Raw genomic sequence first — 22,625 nt, 5'->3', positions numbered from 1 at the left:
GCATCCCCCCCTTCCCCATTTGGGGAAGTCCTTTTTGTGGTGCTTGAATGATTTTCATTGTTGGCTGAACTAAATAGTGTAGCATAATCATCATTAGAGTAGTTGGGTTAAATTTTTACCTCATACAATCTACTCTCACTTGCAATTTACTTGTGTCTTGCAATTGCTACCTAGTTTAGTCATTTACTTTACACTTCAAGCAATTTTGTACATTTGATTTAAATCTTTCAAATTTGTCTTTGCAATAATCAAATTTACCTCCAACTTTGTTGGTTGAAGTAGAAACTTAGGGACCCTCTTCCCCATAAGTCTTCTTATTCTAAGATCGAGGCCCCAACGAGGATAAGGCTTGGGGAAAGAATTCAATTGAAACTTGCTTCAAATTTGCAACTAACCAATTAGGACTAGTTTAACTTAAAATAAAACAAGATACATTCCAATACATTCATCTTGCAGCAATGGCACTAGGAGTTTCATTTCATTTTGCTTTCTAAGTTTCATAAAGCTTGTCCATCTTTCCAAGGCAAATTGTCAATATTTCAAGTACATGCATTTCGTTTAACAAAGCATTTACTTTCCAAACATTTACTTTAAGCATCATTTATTGATCATTTACTTCCAAAACATTACTTTCAAAGTTATCTTTTCACTTGGAATATTTACTTGATATTTAGCACTAGTCTACTTCTGCTCCATCTTGTCCATTATTGTAATATCTTATAGCTTGTAGATGGTCATTATTATTATGATGCTTTGAATTCATTTGCTGCAAATGATATATTGATATAATTTGGATGTATCTTTGATCATTCAATTTTAACTCCTAGAACTTGACCTATTTAACATTAGAGTAGTTGAGCCTTAGTTATTTTCATCGGGTCCACCCCCCTTGGCTTCTCTAGGAGTTAGCCTAGACACAAGAGGAGCAACAGCAACTCAACTCGAAACTTGCCCCCAAGGCCACACCAGGTGGATTTAAATATTTTCTCCACGATAATCCCAATTGTGGATTCAAGCAGCAACACAATACTAAGAAAATGTAAAACAAAATAATAATAGCACATTCACGCAGTATAGACAAAATTTACCTTGAAACCCTTAACCAAGAAAATCAACCTTGCTAAGAGTCACACCTCTCTCTAACTCATTTTGTTTACTCATTAGTTCACCGCACAATATTTCAAGTGCTTTGTAGCTTCAATCAACCCCAATCCTTTAATCCATCAAAACCTTAACCCTTTAATAATGATTAGATTACAATGGACCAAAAGTTAAAACCACCCACCAAAAAAGCACAACAGAACGCCATGCTCCCACAGCTAAAAGTGTGGGTCCCCCTTGAACCCCCACTAGAATGTGGTTAAGTCCACCTGCAAAGGTTACATTTGTTGTATACTTTGAAAAAAATGGGTCAAGGGCAAGGAATTAATAGCTCTTAAGGGCAACAATGGCCATTGATTCTCTACACTGAGAGAACTTCCAAATACTAATGAACCTCATCAATGAGTTTACAACATTCTTCAATGCATCAACCTTCTCCAACCTTGTTGTCTTCAACCATGTCTCTAACAAAAAAACATTGCTCACCAATATGTTTTGTCTTAGAATGATAAGCAAAGTTCTTTGAAAAAAATTGCACTTGAGCTATTAAAATGTATCATCACTGCTTTCTGAACAACAGAATACTTCAACACAATCTTTGCAACCATTAAGCTTCCTTACATCCATGGCTAGTAGCCATGTATCCAACATCTGAAGTTGACAATGCAACTATAGCTCAAATAGGTTAAAACCATAACCACTTCTAGATCTTATATAATCAAGATCTCTAACCCATTGTGCATCAAGAATACCTGTATGAATCTCCCTATGTGGTTTGTAGGTCTTCTTTGGCACCACGACACATAATCTAAAGTGCCATGAAAATATCTGAAAACCCTCCTTACTCCACCCAATTTCCTTTCCTAGGGTTGGCAACATACTTACTCAAAACTCCAATTGTATGAGCAATGTCTTGTTTAGTACATACCATAGCATATATCAAAATTCCAACAACTCATGCATATTATACATGAGACGCGTCATCTACCTATTCTTGTGACTTGACAACACTGATTTGCAAATAATTTTACACTTATTGGGATAGGAAATGATCACCAATCAACAAGGAATACATAGTGATTAGCTTTGTTTCTTGAGAAATCAAGTCCTAATATATAAGCATCAAACTTTGATACCACTACAATCCTGGAGATTGCATTAATCCATACAAAGATTTCTTCAACTTGCAAGCTAGCTCTTTCCCTTCACTGCAAACCCTTCTAGCTATTTCATCTAGATTTCATTTTCAAGACTCCTATGTAGGAAAGTTATCTTCACATCCATCTATGCTACTTCAAGATCAAAAGCAGTAGCAACGATAGACAAAAGAATTCAAATAAAAGTTAATTTAAAAAAAAAGGAGAAAACAAATTCACTTAAAACAATTCCCTCCGCCTGAGAATATCCCTTTATTATTAGGCAAGCTTTAAACTATATTCAAACACTTTTGAAAAACCCATTTGCTACCAACAAGCTTTCTTCTAGTCAACAACTCAACCAATTCCCAAGCCTCATTCTTATCAAGGCAACCATTTCTTCAACCATGACCTTCTTCCAAAGTTTACAATCTTCTAAATCCATTATCTCATCACCATATTAGATAAAACAAAACCAAAACAAAAATCAAATAGGGTATACTTTTTTTTGCCTTTTTCCTGAATCAATCTCCTCAAGATTGGAGTTTGAAGTTTTTACTTTTTCTAGTCCATCTTCTTTTGTTGAGTCTAATGCTTCACCCTTGAATTCAAACTTCCAAAGTTTGTAACCTATTATGCCATCTTTATAACCAAAAAAAATGCACTTTTCTACTTTATATCAAACTTGCTCCTATCCTCTTTTGGAAGAGGCACATAAGCATCACTACAAAAATCTATGAGATGTTTAAAAGAGGGATTCTTATTAGCCCTGTTGTCGCCTGGATTGTACAAGCACCGTAACAACCGCTCAAGGCAGGGGTTGTCACTCTGATCCCCACCCACTCTGTTCTAGTTGTCTCCCAATAGCAAGCTATGGGGGGTAGTCCCTATGGAATGAGGTGAAGGAAAACAAGTTGGGAACCAACTTGCTTCGGAGACACAGATGAGTGGCCTAGATACTCGGTAGAATTTAGCAAGATTAATGATTAGATTAGATTTTAAGATGAGACCAGTGCCTTATGGAGTCACAATTCTTGCTTATTATAAATTGAAACCAAGTAACCGAATGGACACCTACTGCTTAATATGATAGACTATCCTATATGATATGCAATTCCTAAGAGCTAGGTGTGATGCAAGAATGTTGGTTATTTTTAGCTTAACTGCTTAGTGTAAGTTGAACCTCCACCTTAATTGTTTTGAGAAATAATTTTCAGAGTTGGATGTGAAATGGAAGCCAATGGGAAGCAGGAAATGGCCTCATTAACGATATATCCCCCTGTGTTCCACCCACCCAGTGCCTTCGGTGCTGCAAAAATTGTGGCTCTAACAAACGCAAGGTCATTGTGTTAACCACTAAGAAGAGTTGAATCCCTCAAGCTAATTGGAAAAGGGTTGCCCTAGGAGTCTATCAACCAAGCTTATGCTTGTAGGTAAATTATTAATGCAAACTAAGTCCTATGATGCGTATGCAAGATAGATTGAGTGAAGTCTTCTTGAGTTAAGATTACTTATGTTACTTAAGTACTTCGTGTAAATTATCTTATAGCCAAAGTACTTAATAATGATTAGATAACAATCTTAAGACAAGGCATGTGCTTAAACATACAAGTGCCAATGTCCAACAATATTCCAAAAGATGTTTAGAACGGATGTCTAATTCAACAATGATTACTTGAGATATGCCAATAACCAATGTTGAAATGCTCACTTCGAATGATAACCAATGAAACTAAAGATGCCAAATGCTTAAGACAAACAATCAAAATTTCAAAGTCTCTTAAGATTATGATCTTTAACTTAGAACAATTAACTAATGATTACTTAACAATGCCTTAATTAGATGTCAAGCCGATGTTGCAGGAAACATTGCCCAGGGGTCCATTTTCGGCCGGAAACGAAATGGAAACAAGGAAACTCGTACCATATGGCTTGGAAACTCGTTTTTGGCCATATTGGCATGTTTCTAGCTAGGGAAACGTGGCCAATACAGCCAGAAACGAGTTTTCAAGCCGTACGGCGGAGTTTCCACTTAACACTTGCCTTTTTATTATTTTTATTTTATTTTTTCGCTTCTAATTTTTTATTGGGCAACTAAAATATCTTTTGGATGCTTCTAGATGCCTCTCTCAAGTTATAAAAAAGACTCTCGCCTCATTCTCTCATCACACAATTGAGCAAGTCGTTTCTCTTGGAGACGGACGATTTTAGCAAAGGAGAAAAGAGGAAGAGAGCAGTGGTTTCAACTAGGGCATTTTCAACAGTGAGCAAAGGAGATTTCAGCAGCAAGAGAGAGATTTCAGTAGTAGATTTGGAGTGCAGTGTTTCCGGCTACGACATTCTTGGCTTTTGGCTCAACTACAGCCATATTTCTACGTCTTTTCTGGCATTTTGGGGTAGCTTCAGCTACAAAAAATTATTTTGGGGAAGAAGCATTCATTTTCTTAATTTCTTCCATTTTTCAAGGGTTTATGCTGCCAAAAATATGAAAAACGTTTTTTCTTTACAGATTTTCCTTTTTTTTGCAGCAATGGCTTCCAACCAAAGTGCAGCTGCAAGTTCAAGCCCCAGGGCCAACCCAAGTGCTAAATATTATCCTCTTTGGAGGCATGTTCAGAAGCTGAAAAAATGTGGAGATGGTGGCTCATGGGAATGGCGATATAACATTTGCAATAATTCATACAAGGGCTCCTACCCAAGAGTGAAGGCACATCTTTTGCATGGAGGAGGACAGAGGATTGTAGGTTGCACAAAAACAGACCCATTGGCAAGGAGGGCGTATCAAAGAAACCAAGATGAGGCAGATGGAATTAAGAGAAGGCATGATGAGCTTAGTCAAGCTACTCCTCAAGCTCCATCTAACATTGAGCCAAGGATTGTAGTTGAAGCAAGGAAGAGGAGAGCCAGTGCCACTCAACAACATGAACAACCACCATCCAAAAATACCAGAGGGGCATCCCCTTCAGTTCAAGATAACAGAATTGCTAAATTGGTGAATGTGCAAGCGAGAGAAGAAACTGATTCCAGAGTGGCTAGGTGCATTTATGCATGTGGTATATTATTCAATGTTGTTCGCTCTCCTTACTAGCAAAATTTGATAAGGGCAATTAACAAAGCTCCTCAAGGGTACAAGGGGCCCAATTTGTTCTTCCCAGAGTATGTCTAGGTTACCATAGTCTCAGATGGATGGACATATACAAGGCGTAGACCATTGATAAATATCATTGCCACTTCCCCCAAAGGAGCAATGTTTATAAAGGCGAAAGACTGCTCAGGAGAGGTAAAAGATGCACAGTTCATTGCTGATGTTATTATAAAATCTATTGAACAAATAGGACCTAACAAGGTGGTGCAAGTTATCACGGATAATGCACCAGTTTGCAAAGCTGCAGGTTTAATTATTGAGGGGAGGTATGACCACATCTTTTGGACACCCTACATTGTCCATAATCTGAATCTGATCTTAGAGGAGATCGACAACAAAGTTCCATGGATAAAGGAAATCACAGGGGAAGCAAGGGAGATTGTTAAATTCATCACCAACCACCACCAATCTCAAGCAATATTTCGAGAGTACTCCAAATTGGAGTTGTTAAAAGTTGTTGAGACAAGATATGCCTCAAACTTCCTGATGTTGTGCCGCCTTGTTGAGGTTAAGCATGCATTAGTTTCTATGGTGGTGAGTCAACTTTGGGTTGAGTGGATACAAGCAGATTCAGAGCAGATCTGCTTGTGCCTTGATGAGGATTGGTGGAGCAAGATAGATTTCTTGCTAAAGTTCACAACCCCTGCATTTGAGCTTCTTTGGAATGCTGACATTGACCAACCTTTCTTAGGAGAGGTATATGATGGCATGGATTCCATGGTTGAGAAAACTATGGAAATCATTTCACAAGAGTCTCCACAACTTTTGTTTGTTGATGATCATTTTGCTGATTTAGTCAAGAAAATCATTGTTGATAGGTGAAACAATTTCAACACTCCATTGCACACTTTAGCACATGCCTTGAACCCCAAATTTTATGATGAGGAGCTTATTTCTCAAAGCAATAAGAAGAGGAAGGAGAGGTGGCTAATGGGGTAAAAAAACCCTTATGAGAATATTTCCATCTCATCTACACAAGGAGGTAAAGGAAGAATTTGCCAGTTTTGTTGTAGGATTAGATGGTTATGCAGATCTATCAAATTTGGAGGAGAGAAGCACCATGAATCCAGTTAGGTGGTGCATTTGTCATGGAGGAAATGGTGTACATTTGCAAAATCTTGCCATTCGTGTTCTTCCACAAGTGGCAAGCTCTTCATCATCAGAAAGGAATTGGAGCACTTATGGTTTTATTCATTATGTGAGGCGCCTAAATTTGTATGTCCCGACCATCTTTTGCATTTTTTGGTATATTTCCTGCTGAGAGTGGGCAAATTATGCTTTTTCTTTTCTTTTTAGCTGCATCAACCCTTAGTGGGCAATGAACCACCCCAACTTAAAGGAGTATCCACTGCTACATATTACGCATCATGCTCTCATCCCCTGGAGCCTTGAGCAATTATGAAGAAAAATCAATAAATGGCAAAAGGCATATGAAGAAGGGTGGAAAAACAAAGGTCGGGTTAACTCATGTACCACAATTTACTCCCTCCTACACTCATATACCCAGGTGTGGGATGTGGTCTGGATGTTTTCCCTAACCCTCACTTCGTTCCATTAGTATATCATTTGCCACCTACCACTTGAAGGATGTACCACAGACATGCCACCCCCTCTAGAGGTTGAAACCACCTAATAAGGTCATTGGCTAACCCCCTATTTAGCTTGAAGACACTTGCACATGCCAAAGCCCACTATGGAAGGGCATGCCACCATGAAATACCCCACTGGTGTCATGACTTGTAAGCTTTTTTACTTGATTATTCTAATGATTTGTTGTATTGGAGGGCAAGGGGATGCATTGGATCTTATACAAGATTACAAGTGGATTCCCATTTGAGGCTTACAAGGTCCCCAACAACATTCGTTGATTGCTCCTATTCCACCTTTTAGATGAGGATGATGCACTTGGTTCACCATGCCCAACCAGCTTCACAGATGCACCATACAATTGGCAGATGTTCCAGGGTCCAAAGGATTGTTCCCCACTGCAGAGGCAAGGCTTATGTCATCATTCCAGCCCTTACAAATGGTCTACAGGCACTTCTGATCCATTTGGAGACACATGAGGATGACCTTGTGCCCCCACACCCACTTGGGAGCACCACAGGGTTTTGCTTGGAAAACAAGGGGCCACCCCCTTGTCCACTATGATGGGAGTCAATTTCTACAATATGGCACCCTTTGGACTTCCTTAGGCCTCCTCAATGGCCCAACGACTCACTTTCTTGATCATTCAACCCTCTTGAGAGGCTTATTCATGTGTTATTGGGCTATTTGGTGGGCTTGTCACCAAAAGTTATTGTTACCTTGCACATTATTTTATTCTAGGGGCTAAATTAGGCCAAAATTAGCTAAACTGAAATCATTAGACATTGTATAAATAGATGAAGAGTTGATTCATTCTCTCATCATCACTTGGATTGATCATTCTCTCTTAAGAGATTTTCGCTATTCTTTTTGGAGGACGAAATTGGATGGATGGATAAATTTTGATGTTTGGCTCTCTTCATTTTTGTTTTGGAGCTTCTATATTGGCATATGATGATGATTGGATGTACTTGTTCTCACATGTAAGTGCTCTTTTAATGTTATTTTGTCTTTTTCTTATGTCACATGCATGTCGATTCATTCTCTCATCATCACTTGGATTGATCATTCTCTCTTAAGAGATTTTTGCTATTCTTTTTGGAGGATGAAATTGGATGGATGGATGAATTTTGATGTTTGGATCTCTTAATTTTTGTCTTGCAGCTTCTATATTGGCATATGATGATGATTGGATGTATCTGTTCTCACATGTAAGTGCTCTTTTAATGCTATTTTGTCTTTTTCTTATGTCCCATTGTTAAAATTGGCAACTAGGGCCAAACTCTATGTGGGTCATCTTATTAATGGAAGCTAATATTTTTCTTAGATCCCTCTCATCGAGAGGTGTAGGATTGATCTAAAGATCATCCGATTCCGATAAGTATTCATGGAGATATGAATTTATTTGTGTTATGGGACAATTCGTCAAGGTCAGCGAGCAACCAAATAAACCCCACTTGTGCTCAACGTTTTAGTATAAATAGAGGTGGCCTTCAAGTCACTTCAACACACTTGGGATCTCTTCCTCTCTACTTGTCTTTAGGTTTTAGTAGAAGGAGAGATCCTAACGGATAACGCTGCCCTGATCTAGAGGGCAGAAGCCAAAACTGTCAGAACTACCAGAACTGTCGGAACTGTCGGGAACTACCGGAACTGTCGGAACCGCCAGGAACTGCCGAAACTGTCCGAACTGCCAGGAACTACCAGAACTGTCGGAACTGCCAAAACTGTCGAGAAACGCAGGAACTACCGAGAACTGCCAGAATTGCAGGAACTGCAAGAACTGCAGGAACTGTCAGAACAACCGGAACTGCCAGGAACTGCCAGAACAGCCGTGACTGTCGGGAACTGCTTGGACTGCCGGGAACAGCCGGAACATACGAGAACAATTGGATCTACTAGAACTGCTAGGAACAGCCAGAACTGCCGGGAACTGTCGGAACAGCCAGAGCATCTGTCTCCGACGGAGAGCAGCATGCAAGGGACAGCTAACTAACATTGGGACAGTTGTATGGTACTTAGCAGCAAATACACCAAGCATGCAATGTTACAGCTAGCATGCAAGGGACAACTAGCATGCAACAACAAGCATGCTAAGGACAACAAGCATGCTAGGGACAACAAGCAAGCAAGGCGCAACCAACACATAGGTCTGGATGGCAACATGGTGCAACAATGGCACATAATGCAGTACAGTGATGGGTACAGTCATGATTAATGAAGCGTGATGAGATGCAGCATAGTGATGATGGGTGCAGCATGGTGTAGCGCGGTGAGGTGCAACATGATGCCGAAATGCAGCACATCGATAAGTGAAGGAGTCACCTTGGAGAATTAGTCGAAGCAGCATGTCTTCAACTGATCTCATGTAACATCTTCTTAGAGATGATCTATGCTCTTATCTAGATAAGTCAAAGTGTTGACTTCTGTTGTATACGTACTATCTCTCTATCTCTCTACTGAACTATTGAAGAACATATAAGAAGAATTGATCAAGGATTTCCCCACATTGGGGTTTGTCCCTGGCTAGCACCACATCTTGTGTCCTCTTGTCTTGGCTTGTCTTCTGCGATTTATGTTTATGTTCTATCTGCAGTTTACTTTAATGCTGATGTGATTGCTAATCTGGAAAAGATATGGAGCTAACTATGAAAATTGAAATAAATTGCTCCAAGCATAGAACATACCTAAAATTAACATGGTATCAGAGCTAAGGTAAAGGCAATGCCCAAGCAAGAGTGAAAGAGCAATCACCAAAGACAGTTGGGAAAGGAAAAAATGATCGATGGATTACTCATCCCTCTTCAAATTAACCAAGGGTGAAGTCGAAGCAAAGAATATTATCAAAATGGCGCAGCGGAATATGGCCTACCTAAAGATCACTTCATTGGAAGACCGGATCTCAGGGTGGAAGGAAAGGCAGATAACTAGTTCGGCCATTATGCAAAGGAGTGTCTGAATGGCAGGGACACATCACTTGATGATGATAACAATCATTCCAAGGACATCTTCAATGATCAAAGGAATGACAGGTAATGCAGGTCATCAAGGAAATGGCCGACTCTTCAAAGAAAGCAAGGAACCCCATGTATGAAGAATCAAATGTTGTTTCTGATAAGATAAAGAAGCATTATCTTGTATTGGCCCTCTCCTTCAAATTCTTTGGGAATCTGGCTTATTGATTGTAGTGCTTCAAGGCACTTCATCAGATAGATGGGTGCACTCTCTAATTTGGTAAAGATGGAAACAATTGTGGGATTATACTTGAAGTCGATGCCACCTATCCCGAAAAGGGTGTAGGGAATGTTAACCCTCAATTGAATGAGGGTAACTCAATTCATTTACAGAATCTCTTTTATGTACCTGATCGCAAGAAGAACCTGGTGTCCATCTCAGAAATGAAAGTCAAAGGTTTCAAGGGTGGCATTCATCGATGGAAAGGTACGTGTTAAAAAAAAAAATTCAAAGATGTTTTTTCTCATGGGTTCTGGGTTGGCAATTTGTATCAAGTTGCAGGATGGTCCATTGGGGATCATGTCAATTGACATATCGCATCTATAACACTGGAGGTCTACCTATGGGGCCCTACCCGATGTGAGTCAGATGGTGATAGGGATGTCTGAATTCAAGTGGAGCATGAAGGTACATGTCTGAGATGTACCGAAGGAAAATCTTACAAGGGGACTATTCCCCTCATGCAGCAGGTCCACAGGTTTGAAACAACCCAAGGAGTTTGAGATTCATGATCGAGAATCTCATGTATACAGGTGGAAGAAAGCCCTCTATGGTTTGAAGCAAAACACCCCTGGCATAGCATGAGAGGATTGATAGTTGTCTGATGAAGCTGAGATTCACTAGCAGTGAAACCGATCCAAACCATTACCCGAAGGTTGTGGATGATAGACCTCTCATACAGGCACCTAATGAGGACGACCTATTTCTGACAGGTGCAAACCCTCTCATTTGCAGAAGTAAGAGGGAGTTGGATTCCGGATGTGGAATGATAAACTGCAAGACTGTGACTACCTCGAGGATCATAACTTTCAGAAGTTATACGGTAGTGATGTCGGACCAGATTTGGGAAATGCCTCTGAGTTTCATAAACTCATTCGCGTTGATGTTCTTGGTGAACTTCCGTCCGAACATATGTTTTGCAATTAGCATGGTGAGCTCATATTTGGTTGAGCCTCACTGGATTGGTGCCAAGAATCTTCTGAGATATCTTCGGGGCACAATCTCTCATGGATTGAGATACACTGCCGAAATATGAAACTGCATGATTATTTGAATGCTAACTGGGCAGGTAGTGTGGAGGATCACTAGAGCACTTCTCAGTGTTGGTTCTCTTTGGATTTTGCTTCGATATCATGAATGAGCAGGAAGCAGAAGTCGGTTGCTATAAGCACCGTTGAGACCGAATACATAGCTACGAGTATGATCTTGTGTGAAGCTGCATGGTTGCAGAAGCTCTTAAGTGAGCTATTTGTACACATGACGAATACCATTGTGATTCTCTGTGACAACCAGAGGGGGGATTCGATTATTGAGGAATCTCGTATTCGATGATTGCTCCAGCAGATAGACATCAGATACTGCCTTATCTGGGATATGGTAAGTCGATGAGCGAGGAGGCTCCATCGCATTGAGATTGATGTACAGGTCGCAGACATTTTTGTCAAAGCCTCCGGGAAAGGTCAAATCTGTGACTTTCCCGAACGACTTGGAGTCATTGGGAGACCTTCTTATAAGGGCCCTGCATTTTTCATGCATTGACCTCTGGGAGCTCTGGAGGGCTTGGTTACTTACTGGAGCAACATACGACCACAGGGCGACTTACCCTCCCCTGGTGGTGTGCTATGTACAGGATGACAAGTTCAACCTTCCCCTGTGATACCCCGTGGGCACTGTGGAACAAGATGATTAGTTCTCCTGTGGGCCAGGATGATTAGTTCTCCCGTAGCAACTGTTGAACAAGATGATTAGTTCTCCTGTGGGCCGGGATGATTAGTTCTCCCATGGCAACTGTGAAACAGGATGATTAGTTCTCCTATGGGCCGAGATGATTAGTTCTCCCGTGGCGACTGTGGGGCAGGATGATTCGTTCTCCCATGGACAAGATGTTTAGTTCTCCTGTCGAGGCATCCTACCCATGCAGTCTGGGACTCATGGGAAGTACCTCTCATCTGATCAATGTGCAGGGAAAGGGGGTTAGGGACCATAATAGTACCATCGATGGACGCATCATTGTATCTATCATACTCCCTATGCTAGGATGACCTCCATTGATCTGGGATCAATATGAGTGGTTTGAGACACTCTCTTGTGATATTGATCTAGGATCAATAAAACTGACTCCAGGTCAGTAAGAGTGATGCGACACTCTCTCTTCAAATGAAACTGACTTCAAGTCAGTAGAGAATGGTATGAGACATTCTCGATCAATTCTTCTTCTTCATGGTTCAGCAGAGCTCAGCAAATCAGAGCAGTGTAGGGCACTGATGGCAAAGATAGTACAGTCGGACATATGGATCAGCGGATGGAGTTCTCCCTAGTTGAGAGGGGGTGTTAAAATTGGCAACTAGGGCCAAACTCCATGTGGATCATCTTATTAATGGAAGCTGATATTTTGCTTGGATCCCTCTCATCGAGAACAGTCGGGAACTGGTGGAACTGCCTGAACTGCCGAGAACAGTCGGGAACTGCCAGGAATTGGTGGAACTGCCGAGAACAATCGGAACTGTCAGGACTGTCCAGAACAGCTGAAACTGCCAGAATTGCCAAACTACCGAGAACAGTTGAGACTGCTGGGAACAATCGGAACAGCCGAAGCATCTATCTCTGAAGGAGAGCAGCATGCAAGGGACAACTAACTAACATTGGGACAGTTGTATGGTACTTAGCAGCAAATACACCAAGCATGCAATGTTACAGCTAGCATGCAAGGGACAACTAGCATGCAACAGCAAGCATGCTAAGGACAACAAGCATGCTAGGGACAACAAGCAAGCAAGGTGCAGCCAACACATAGGTCAAGATGGCAACATGGTGCAACAATGGCACATAATGCAGTACAGTGATGGGTACAGTCATGATTAATGAAGCGTGATGAGATGCAGCATAGTGATGATGGGTGCAGCATGGTGTAGCGTGGTGAGGTGTAACATGATGACAAAATGCAAGACAACAAAAGGTGAAGGAGTCACCTTGGAGAGTCAATTGAAGCAGCATGTCTTCAACTGATCTCATGTATCATCTTCTTAGAGATGATCTATGCTCTTATCTAGATAAGTCAAAGTGTTGACTTCTGTTGTATACATACTATCTCTCTCTCTCTCTCTGCTGAACTATTGAAGAACATATAATAAGAATTGATCAAGGGTTTCCCCGCATTGGGGTTTGTCCCTTGCTAGTGCCACATCTTGTGTCCTCTTGTCTTGGCTTGTCTTCTGCGATTTATGTTTATGTTCTATCTGCAGTTTACTTTAATGCTGATGTGATTGCTAATCTGGAAAAGATATGGAGCTAACTGTGAAAATTGAAATAAATTGCTCTAGGCATAGAACATACCTAAAATTAACACACATGCATGTTGCTAGGGAATTTCGTTATACTAGACTGAATTTTGTTGCTTTTCTTGTGTGAAATGGTGGAAATTTGTCTTTTTATAGCATTGCATCATGTCATGGGCCATATTTTGAATAAGTGAATGTTCCTAGAGATATTTCGTTAAAATTTTATCTCGATAAGTCATCACATATTGCATATCGAAGTATAAATACCTTGAAGCAATTGTCCCATGCCCTAATTGCCATGCGAAATTGTTCTAGAGGCCTCCTTGACCAAGTGAAATCACTCCAAGCATTGGAATCATCTTGACTCCATTTCTCCCAAAGGATTAGGCATTGGTCCTCCATAGGTGATCACCTAAAAGCATATTTTTCTCACCTTTCTCTCTTTCTCTCTAGGCCTAGCCTACATAGGTCACCTAGGGCATCAATTATCTCACAATCTAGCCATCCAAACACTGGTCCACAACTGTGATCAAGTTTGCTCTAAAGGCCCTCTGAATTTGAAGCAAATCCGGCCAGTGGGATCTCGAGATATTGCAAGCTCTAGCTCAAGGATAATTTCTTGCCCTAAGTTTCCCTTGGCTAGTGACCTCATCTAGATCATTGCATTGCATTCAAGAAGATTTGTCCATTGATCTTCTTCTCTTCCACAATTAGGTCAAGCTCCCCCCCTTAATGACCAATTCCTCTTACTTGACCTAATTTTGGGTCCACTTGGTCTCGTTTGGTCCCGCAACTTTTTGAAGATAATTTCACAAAGACCATTTTGGAACCAAGTTTTCACAAATTTTTCTAGGACTAGGTCCCTCATTCATAAATCTTATTTACAAACCCTAGCCCTTGAAATCCCCTTGGCCCTTCTTAGAAAGCCTTACACCTTGCTTCTCAAGCAAGTAAACCATACATTTGAGTCTCTCTTGTGAATAGACCTAAGAAATCACTCCTTTTCTCTTCATTGACTCATTCATCTAGTGATTCCCTTCATATCAAGTCTCCTCCCATCGGTATAAGTCCGTAAAGAGTAGGGAGCCTTAGTTGAGGTGACAATGGGTTATCGCTCCATTGTTTCCCTTGACCTAGTAGTTGCCCTTTAAGATCCCCTCCTAGGACCCCAACTAGTTTGAGTGATAACACAACCTTTATACATGAGGCTATATGTGATAAAACTGAAATAAAAGATAAATATTTAATACATATTAGTAATCATAACTCATCAACAAAATTATAACAAGATGCTTGTCCAACAAAAGAGGCAATTCTACTAGTACATCTAGTTCCGCTTGAATCACCACTAATATCAAGACTAGAGAGAACTCTAACTATAATTGTTTTAATGAAATTAGGCTAGGAGTGAAAGAAACTTTACGAAAAAAGTTTAATTAAGCATTTTTGGGCCATAGAAGGAACCCACACCTAACAGCCACATAACTCACCGAAACATTGCAATTTTTGGTTGAAATGGCCCCGAAACATTGTTGGTTGTATAGTATGTCGTTTAAAAATCGCAAAAGACCGTACGGTACAATTGACAACATTTCAAGGAAGTTTCAATATGTTTCCAATATCAATACGCCACCCAGGAAGGCATTTCGTGCAACATAAGTTGAAACATAAATCAGATTCTTCATCAAGCCTGCAGTGCATAGCACATCCTTCACCAATAGAGGCCTCCCAGACTCCCTCTGAAACTTGACAATTCGTTGCCTATTGGCTTATACTTAACATTGTCTACAAGCTTAATGTGGAAGTCCAAACTATGCTCCTTCAAATTGGTGAAGTAGTCTCACATTCCACTCATGTGACATGAAGCGCCACTATCAACATAACACACACTGGTGGCCATTGAACTAGAGGGACACGATGAGTGAAAAGTTAAAACTCATCCTCAAATCTAGCTGCAAACTCATCCATCTCAATTATAGCAATTGTCTACTTCTTTTGTTTGCCCTTTTTCTTGTTATGACATTAGTTGGCAAAATGTCCTGGTTGGTGGCATGCAAAGAATTTCCCTTTGCTAGCATCTGACTTCTTTTTATTGCCCTTCGACGTAGCTCCTTCAGTGGAGTCTTTCTTGGCCTTTCCCTTGCCCTTAGAGGTAAGGGCCATGTTCTCTTCTTCCTCGTTCTTCTTTTTTGATCTCCACGTTGAGACCCTTCTCAAATCCGCACTTGTATGAAATCATCCCACAGCTTTTCCAAAGTGGGAAGACGCTATCATCCCATGATGCATTTGACAAATACATCCCACTGCTTTGTAAAGCCATTCAAGGCTATACACACCAATTTAGAATCAAGGACTATCTCCCCCACAGTTGCCATCTCATCACGCACTTGCGTGAACCTGGTAAGGTAAGAAGTCGCATTCTCTCCCTTGGACATCCTAGTGTTGTGGAGCTTGTCCCTAAGCACCATCTTTCAAATCTGATTGTCACTCTGAGTGCATCCCACATCTCTTTGACATTATTTTTCTCAAATATATGGGGAATCAAGTGATCTTTCACCCCGTCCAAGATCCTTTGTGCCCTTGCTTCTTTCACCTCATGGAGATCTAGGGCAATAGGATCTGATGTTGGCACAACCACCGTGGAGTTAACAAAGTTCCACAACTTGTTCTCCTTGAGAACTGTCGTGATCCGAACTTTTGACTGAAGATAGTTTGAGGCTCCTTCAAACTTGTCTTCATAACTGACACTACTTGCCATGGAAGATCAAACCCTGAATAATTGAATTTTGTTCAGAGGCTTGGCTTTGATACCATGTTAAATTCTCTAAGCCCAGCAATCAATTTAATGTACCAATAAAATTTTAAATCCAGATTTTTATTTTTACTGAAAACCCAAAAAATTTAAATATGAAATCTACGCACAGTTAACACACTTGAGCTTCTAACAATTTATGCACACCAGAAAACAGAAATTCAAACACTCAATTTTTACACAGTTATTTACCCTAGAAAACCCCAATGTGGGGAAAACCAGCAGAGAGGAATTTTATTAGGTTTCAGGAAAATATTACAGCAGCAGTACCAAAGATATTACAGCCAATCAACGGCCCTAGAAATCGGTCCTTCCCTTCTGCTTGGTACAGCCTGAAGCACAGCCTCTTTTCACATTGTACGCCCCCTTTCCACAGCCCAAGACTTGGCCTCTTCAATAGAAAACTTGGCCTAGAATACAACCCCTCTCCTCAGCTGCTCGACTTTCCTATTTTTCACCCAAGTCAACCCTCTTCTCTCTCACTCAAAGTGATTTTGAAAATAATGTGTCCTTCACTCACTCATTCCAGCAATTTATAATTCTTCTAAGGCCAAATACCATGGGTCATCATCTAGCCTAAGTTTCCATTAATTAATTAAATCAATGTACTTTTCCCAAGTAAAATTTAGGATAATTAAAATCGCTTCACATGGGTTCCACATTTCTGCATTAGGGAGGTGGCCTATATTAATAGTTTCAGTAGATTAGCCTTCTCTGATCTCTGAAGCATACTATCAAATTAGAATTTATGTTGTTCTTACCGATGTAATTATCTGTAAGCATTGGTTGTCTTGCAAGTATTAGCGTAATAGTCTATGAGCATCAGCTATGAATCATGATGCAAGTACTAGTAAAAACAGTAACAAACGGCTGATGCTAGACAAATATCTGGTTAAGTACCCATTTAGCAATCACCTATTGTAAAGGGAAATAGAGAGAATACAAGGTGAAGAGAGGAAATAAAGACTACCTCGAAAGCTTTTTTCAAATGATCGAGCTCTTTATCAAGATCATCAATTGCCAAGTTATAAGCCTGCATTGGAGAAGACTGGCTTGTAGTTTGGATCTGTTGAGCCACACACCATTTAGAGGCATAAATATTTAGTCTAAAACATATAGTCATAAATAGACATAAGAACATTCTCCTTGCACATGGTTCACTAACAAAATTGATGAATTCAAAATCTATTTGAGAGAAAGATTGATCCCTGTTGAAGACATAAAACTGACCCTGAGAAGAATCTTGTACTGCAATGGATGTGGCAATTTGTAGCCAGCAAAGAGCACATTTGGATCCCTGTGCAATTGCCTGTCATATGTACATAAAATGTCAATAGCTATTTTCTCTCGGGACCAGGAACGAAAAATTGGAAATGAATGAACGAAATGAAGAAAAACAGTGGCATGTGTTAAACGGAAAGGAGTTCTGAACTTTCTCAATCGAGGTGTACAAAAGGGCACAACAAGTGAAAAAACAAAAAAAAATTGGAGATAATTGGAGGCAACACCCGGTGACCCTAATGACCTGCAACCAGATGCTGGGCAAATGCCCCTTGTCGAAAGGCCCTAAGGATGATCAATTTTGACACCAGTTCCCTTTCACCCTGGCTCTCATTCGAGCTTGTAATACAATCATAGGCATGGTAAACCGTAAAACGATCCAATCCATATGTAACGTAATCACAAGCGCAGCAAGATAGCTTCCCAGAACCAATCTTCTCAGGGCCGTCCAGAAACATCAATGTCATAATAAAATGGGCCACGAGAAAAGCAAAGCTTAAGTGACGAGGCTTGAAACAAATTTTCAATACCCTTAATTAGGCTTGAAACTTGGGGAAACTTGGGGTTAACTAGGATCACAACACTACCTGATACTTCTGTTTGGTTCTTTGTTCTTGGGCCAAGGGCCTATGTTTATATGCCTATGCTTCATGGACTGTTTCTCTTTTATGTTTGGCATTAGTGGACGTTGACAGTATTTATCTGCAATTTGGTAATTAACCAGTTTTCTTTTTGAGTTTTGAATCTTGATAGTTCTTCGTGGTGGCTATTTTGGCAGCCTGCATTTTTTGGTATATAGTAGTGCGTTTCACGACATTCCTTTCACTCTCTCTCTGTATATAAATAACAGGAGTTGGTTCACTGGTGGGGTTAAACGACTGTCAACCCACAAGAGCTCCACTCCCTCTGCAATCCATCAAAATGACCTGAGTTTAGAAGAGATTAACGCTAAGTACAAGTCATACCCCTCGAACCTGACTTCTAAGCTTTACAGTGCAGCTCTTCAGATTATACATATGACAGATGTGAAATTTAATGAATTTGTGTCATCGAATGGGTGGAATTTAGAACACGATAGGATTTTGATTTCAATGATTCTTGATGACAAGGGCTTCGTAGAAGATTAAGGAAACTTGATCTTCACAATTTGGCATTATAAGGTCCTAATTTCCAGAATATATGTCTTCGATGTATATGGGTCCTGTCCTGAATCCAATGAGACTGGAACCGGTGCCCGAAAAAGAGTTCAAACTGACACTATCTTGCAACTCGGCCACAATTGGGTTGTTCCTCTTTAAATGAAATGTAGCTAGCTTACAGCCTTCAAACGCATTCCTTAGGTAAGGTTCCATGTCTAGGGAATCTACTCAGCTAGACTCGCCCAGAAAATTGCACCTGGTCAAATACATGAATGAAAGGGCGAGCCGGACCACGAAGAGCAAAACAAAGCTCTGGGGAATTTGAACCTCATTCGTATGTGAAACGACCCCAACCAAGACCGGTTGACCCTATCTTGCAGCTTTGACCATACCCATTTCGTCTTCATATGCAAATATGCAGGAAAGCAAGCAGTACTTACATGCGAACGATATTGCCAATTGTGTGATCTTCTCTTTCGATGACAAATGTTGCAGCATTCATAATCTTCATGTCCCGTTCATAGCTCACTCTGAACACAGACGCAAATGCACCGACCAAGAAACACACATTTCAATTCAGAAAACAGAGCTGAAACCCAAATGCAAACACCAACTCGGAAAGCCAAACAGAACTCAAAAAATAAAACATGGACGCAGGGAAGTTCAGAACATAATTCAGAGGAATAGCGGTACGCATACTTTTTAGTGCCCTCGGGCACCACAAACTTCTCATATCGATCTGGGGCATTCATGGTGACCTTCTGGTGCAGGTATAAAAAGACGCAGGTTTCTGCGAATGACAGACGATGATTTCCGTGATTCTCACTTGAAATAGTGAAGGTTAATGAATTGTTCGGCAAAGGGTTTGAATTTATATGCTAAGCGACATAAATTGTATCGTATGGCGGTTATCAAAATAAAATATTTACTTCGAAAATTTATTTTATAAAAATATTATTGGTATGTGTGTGATGGTTATAATTTAAAAAATTAATGTATTTTATAATAAAAATATTATTGGTATGTGTATGATTGGTTATTATTTAAAATATATATATTATTGGTATGTGTATGATGGTTATTATTTGAAAATATATATATTATTGGTATGGGTATGATGGTTATGATTTAATATTAGAGTTGGATTATGTTTTAAAATTGTGTTTGTTTGATTAAGAGTTTGTTTTTGTTGGACATAAGGGAATGGGCTAATAATTCAAAACTTAGAGGTATCTGGTAGGAGTCATAGTCTACTTCCTTATAGACCACCACCAGTACGTAATTAAAACGAGCGTAGATGCATCATAACTTTGGATCTACTAAACGCAGAGAGTGATCAAATTTCTTTTCTCTTTTAAAAGGATTTGCATCTCGAGAGATATAATATAATTATAATTTATTTATGTAATTTGATTGAGTTAAAATGTTTTATTGATAATTATAATGATTATTTTTAATTTATTTATTTATTTGACTGAGTCAAATTGTTAAACATGACAACATGTCTACCATATTGGACTAGAGGACGCATCTATGCACAATGACAATGATGAGTCAACCTGCATTAACAGATAGCAATGAGTGATAATTATCCCCATTGTTGGTTTGACAACTAAGTTATGATGGGCTTTCCCACTATATGAAAAAAAATGGTTATGATTTAAAATGAGGGGAGGGAGGTCCAAGGGATCACTTTTCGTGTTGGAGGACCAATCGAAGGCAAATTCATATGGAAACTTGGTTTGCAAGTTAATATCTTAGTAGAAGTATATACTATTTTTAAAGATATCTCTTTTGTCAGATCTCTTCACCCTAATCACCTAATGGATTTTAGAGACTCACAAGTAACAATAAGGCATATGCACAAAGGTCTAATGTCATAGATCTCGGATTGGAAGCCATCAACAACCTAATTTGAGCTGAGGTTTAACTCCTAAGATGTGAGGTGGAATGGTTCTACATCATGCAGTGAAACAATCAGTGGGTAGACTCATGGCGAACTTGAACAAAAGGGGTTTTTTTTTTAATGGAACAAATGTCAATCATCTTATACCATAATCTCATGGAGCAATAAGTGTCACGACACAACAACATTGATTGGAGCCACAGTTGAGTATTTTAAGTCACACATCGTATTCACCCATCACCCCCCATCATGATGATACATTATGTCTTCAATGGAGGCTTATTACCTCTTGTCCTCTCCCATGCTTCCACTATGGGCTTTATTTGACCTCCACTGAGACTTGCATCTTAGGAGGATGATTGGCTAAGAATGATGGTTGTTTGATAGGTCGCAACGTGATGTGGAGAAAGAAAACAAACAATTCAATTTTGGTTAATTTCCCCCCATTTATGTCACAAGTGAAGACATGGATTTTCGGAGAGTTGTGAGGAACGTGTATCTCCCTTAATCAAATCAATGGCACCCAATCACGTCACTGTCAATTCTACTTCTAGGAAGACTGTTCACCTCCTCGGAAAATCCTCCACATTGCACCAACAGGCTGCTACAATCACGATCCAAACTGGTCAACACATTTGAGCCAACATCCCTCCACAAAACACCGTTGTTATTTGTTTGTGCTATTGTTTGTTGCACTACTGGTTAGGGCACTTACTACAACCCTAGTTTCATCCCACAGTCAACAAACTAGCCCTTTAAGGGCTGTAACATACCCTCAAAGGTCTCCTCCTCACCCATGGTGCTTTCTCAGGGTATTGTCCACCCTTAACAGCCCTCACGTAGCCTCTAGTTGTGTGTTATGGCTTGCGGCCTAGCACAACAACTTATTGTAGCAACAGACCTTCAAAAATGTGCCTAAACAACCTCCAAACAACAACATATTTGACCCTTAGTAACTCGGCCTAACAGTCAACCTTCTCGGCCCTCTTCACAAAAAACTCGGATCCTGTTTTCACCACTGTTCCAACCCTAAGACAATCTGCACTTGCCTCAGCCACTCGACCACTTGTGGCAGACTTCAGATCCCTTTCTTCCACGTTGTCCAGAACTCCTCCTTTGTTGTGACTAGGGTAATTTGAGAGCCCCTTTCTCTAGGAAAGACGTTGCACAAATGGATGCTTAAAATGACTCAACTTGTCCTCAATATATAGCCTTTAAGGCCTCCAACAAGTCATTTGAAGAGACACCTCTATTGGATTTTCTCAAGTTGGCCTACTTGAAAAATCAATAATTACGTCAACTTAAAAAATTCATATCTCCCAAACGGCAACTCGGATTCGGACGATTTTCGATGTGTTGGAATCGTCTTTCTTAGCACTATCATCCTCATCCATCATGTGCCATGAAACCATCAGTTTTCTGCCCCAAAAGCATGATTGGTGCAAAAACCCCTTTCTTGGGTTCCAAGCCCACAAGCTGCCCTTATGGCGCTTTGTCCTCCAACCCCTGGGTCTTCGAGTACCTCCCAAGCTACAAAATTCAACACTCCCTCTTAGCAAGAGAGGTACCTCCACACCTCAGAAGTACTTCATCTTTATCATCACCATTCGCAACACTTTCCTAGCTCCTATTACTCACAATAGCAACAATCCCAGAAGCATGAACTATGCCTCGCTCGGAAGTGTCGTTGTCATTCAAAGCCTCCTGATTCTTTTTCTTTTCCTACGATGCTTTCCATTCCTTCCATGGTTCCTTCGTGCCAAATGTGGAAGCACCCTTGCTCCCCACTGACCATGTGCTCTTCTTGGGTTGCAGTTTCTCCCTCTGAGTCTACAAACTCCCTCTCGAACTTGACTCCCTCTGAGCTTCTGGATCTTGGAGTTTCTCGGAAAAGTGTTCCTTAATCTCAGGAACCTACACCTACTCCTGCTCCTCTAGAACCTATACCTACCCCTGCTTCTTTATATGATCCTCAGGTTTTCCCATCAACTTGTAGAGACCATTTG

At 40.3% G+C, this 22,625-nt stretch overlaps 1 protein-coding gene across 1 annotated transcript in view; it reads right to left on the bottom strand.

Moving 5' to 3' along the window:
* The window catches only part of LOC149181681 (DNA-directed RNA polymerases II, IV and V subunit 11-like), a 51,330-nt gene extending 31,746 nt beyond the window's left edge, over window positions 1-19,584 (bottom strand). Inside the window, exons 1-4 of the mRNA XM_089418376.1 lie at window positions 19,413-19,584; window positions 19,154-19,243; window positions 17,524-17,602; window positions 17,264-17,359 (exon numbers count right to left, since the gene is read on the bottom strand). Of these exons, the coding sequence (XP_089274502.1) occupies window positions 17,264-17,359; window positions 17,524-17,602; window positions 19,154-19,243; window positions 19,413-19,465 (318 nt within the window). The 5' untranslated portion in view covers window positions 19,466-19,584. The remainder of the gene's footprint in view (window positions 1-17,263; window positions 17,360-17,523; window positions 17,603-19,153; window positions 19,244-19,412) is intronic.
* Between the last annotated feature and the right edge of the window lie 3,041 nt (window positions 19,585-22,625).

The sequence above is a fragment of the Pinus tabuliformis genome, chromosome 3_2 (genome assembly GCF_031772625.1).
Source record: "Pinus tabuliformis cultivar Carrire ecotype Pingquan chromosome 3_2, CPIR1, whole genome shotgun sequence".
Taxonomy (NCBI): domain Eukaryota; kingdom Viridiplantae; phylum Streptophyta; class Pinopsida; order Pinales; family Pinaceae; genus Pinus; species Pinus tabuliformis.
Note: the sequence above shows the minus strand (reverse complement) of the source record. Positions and strands in the feature narration are given on the sequence as shown.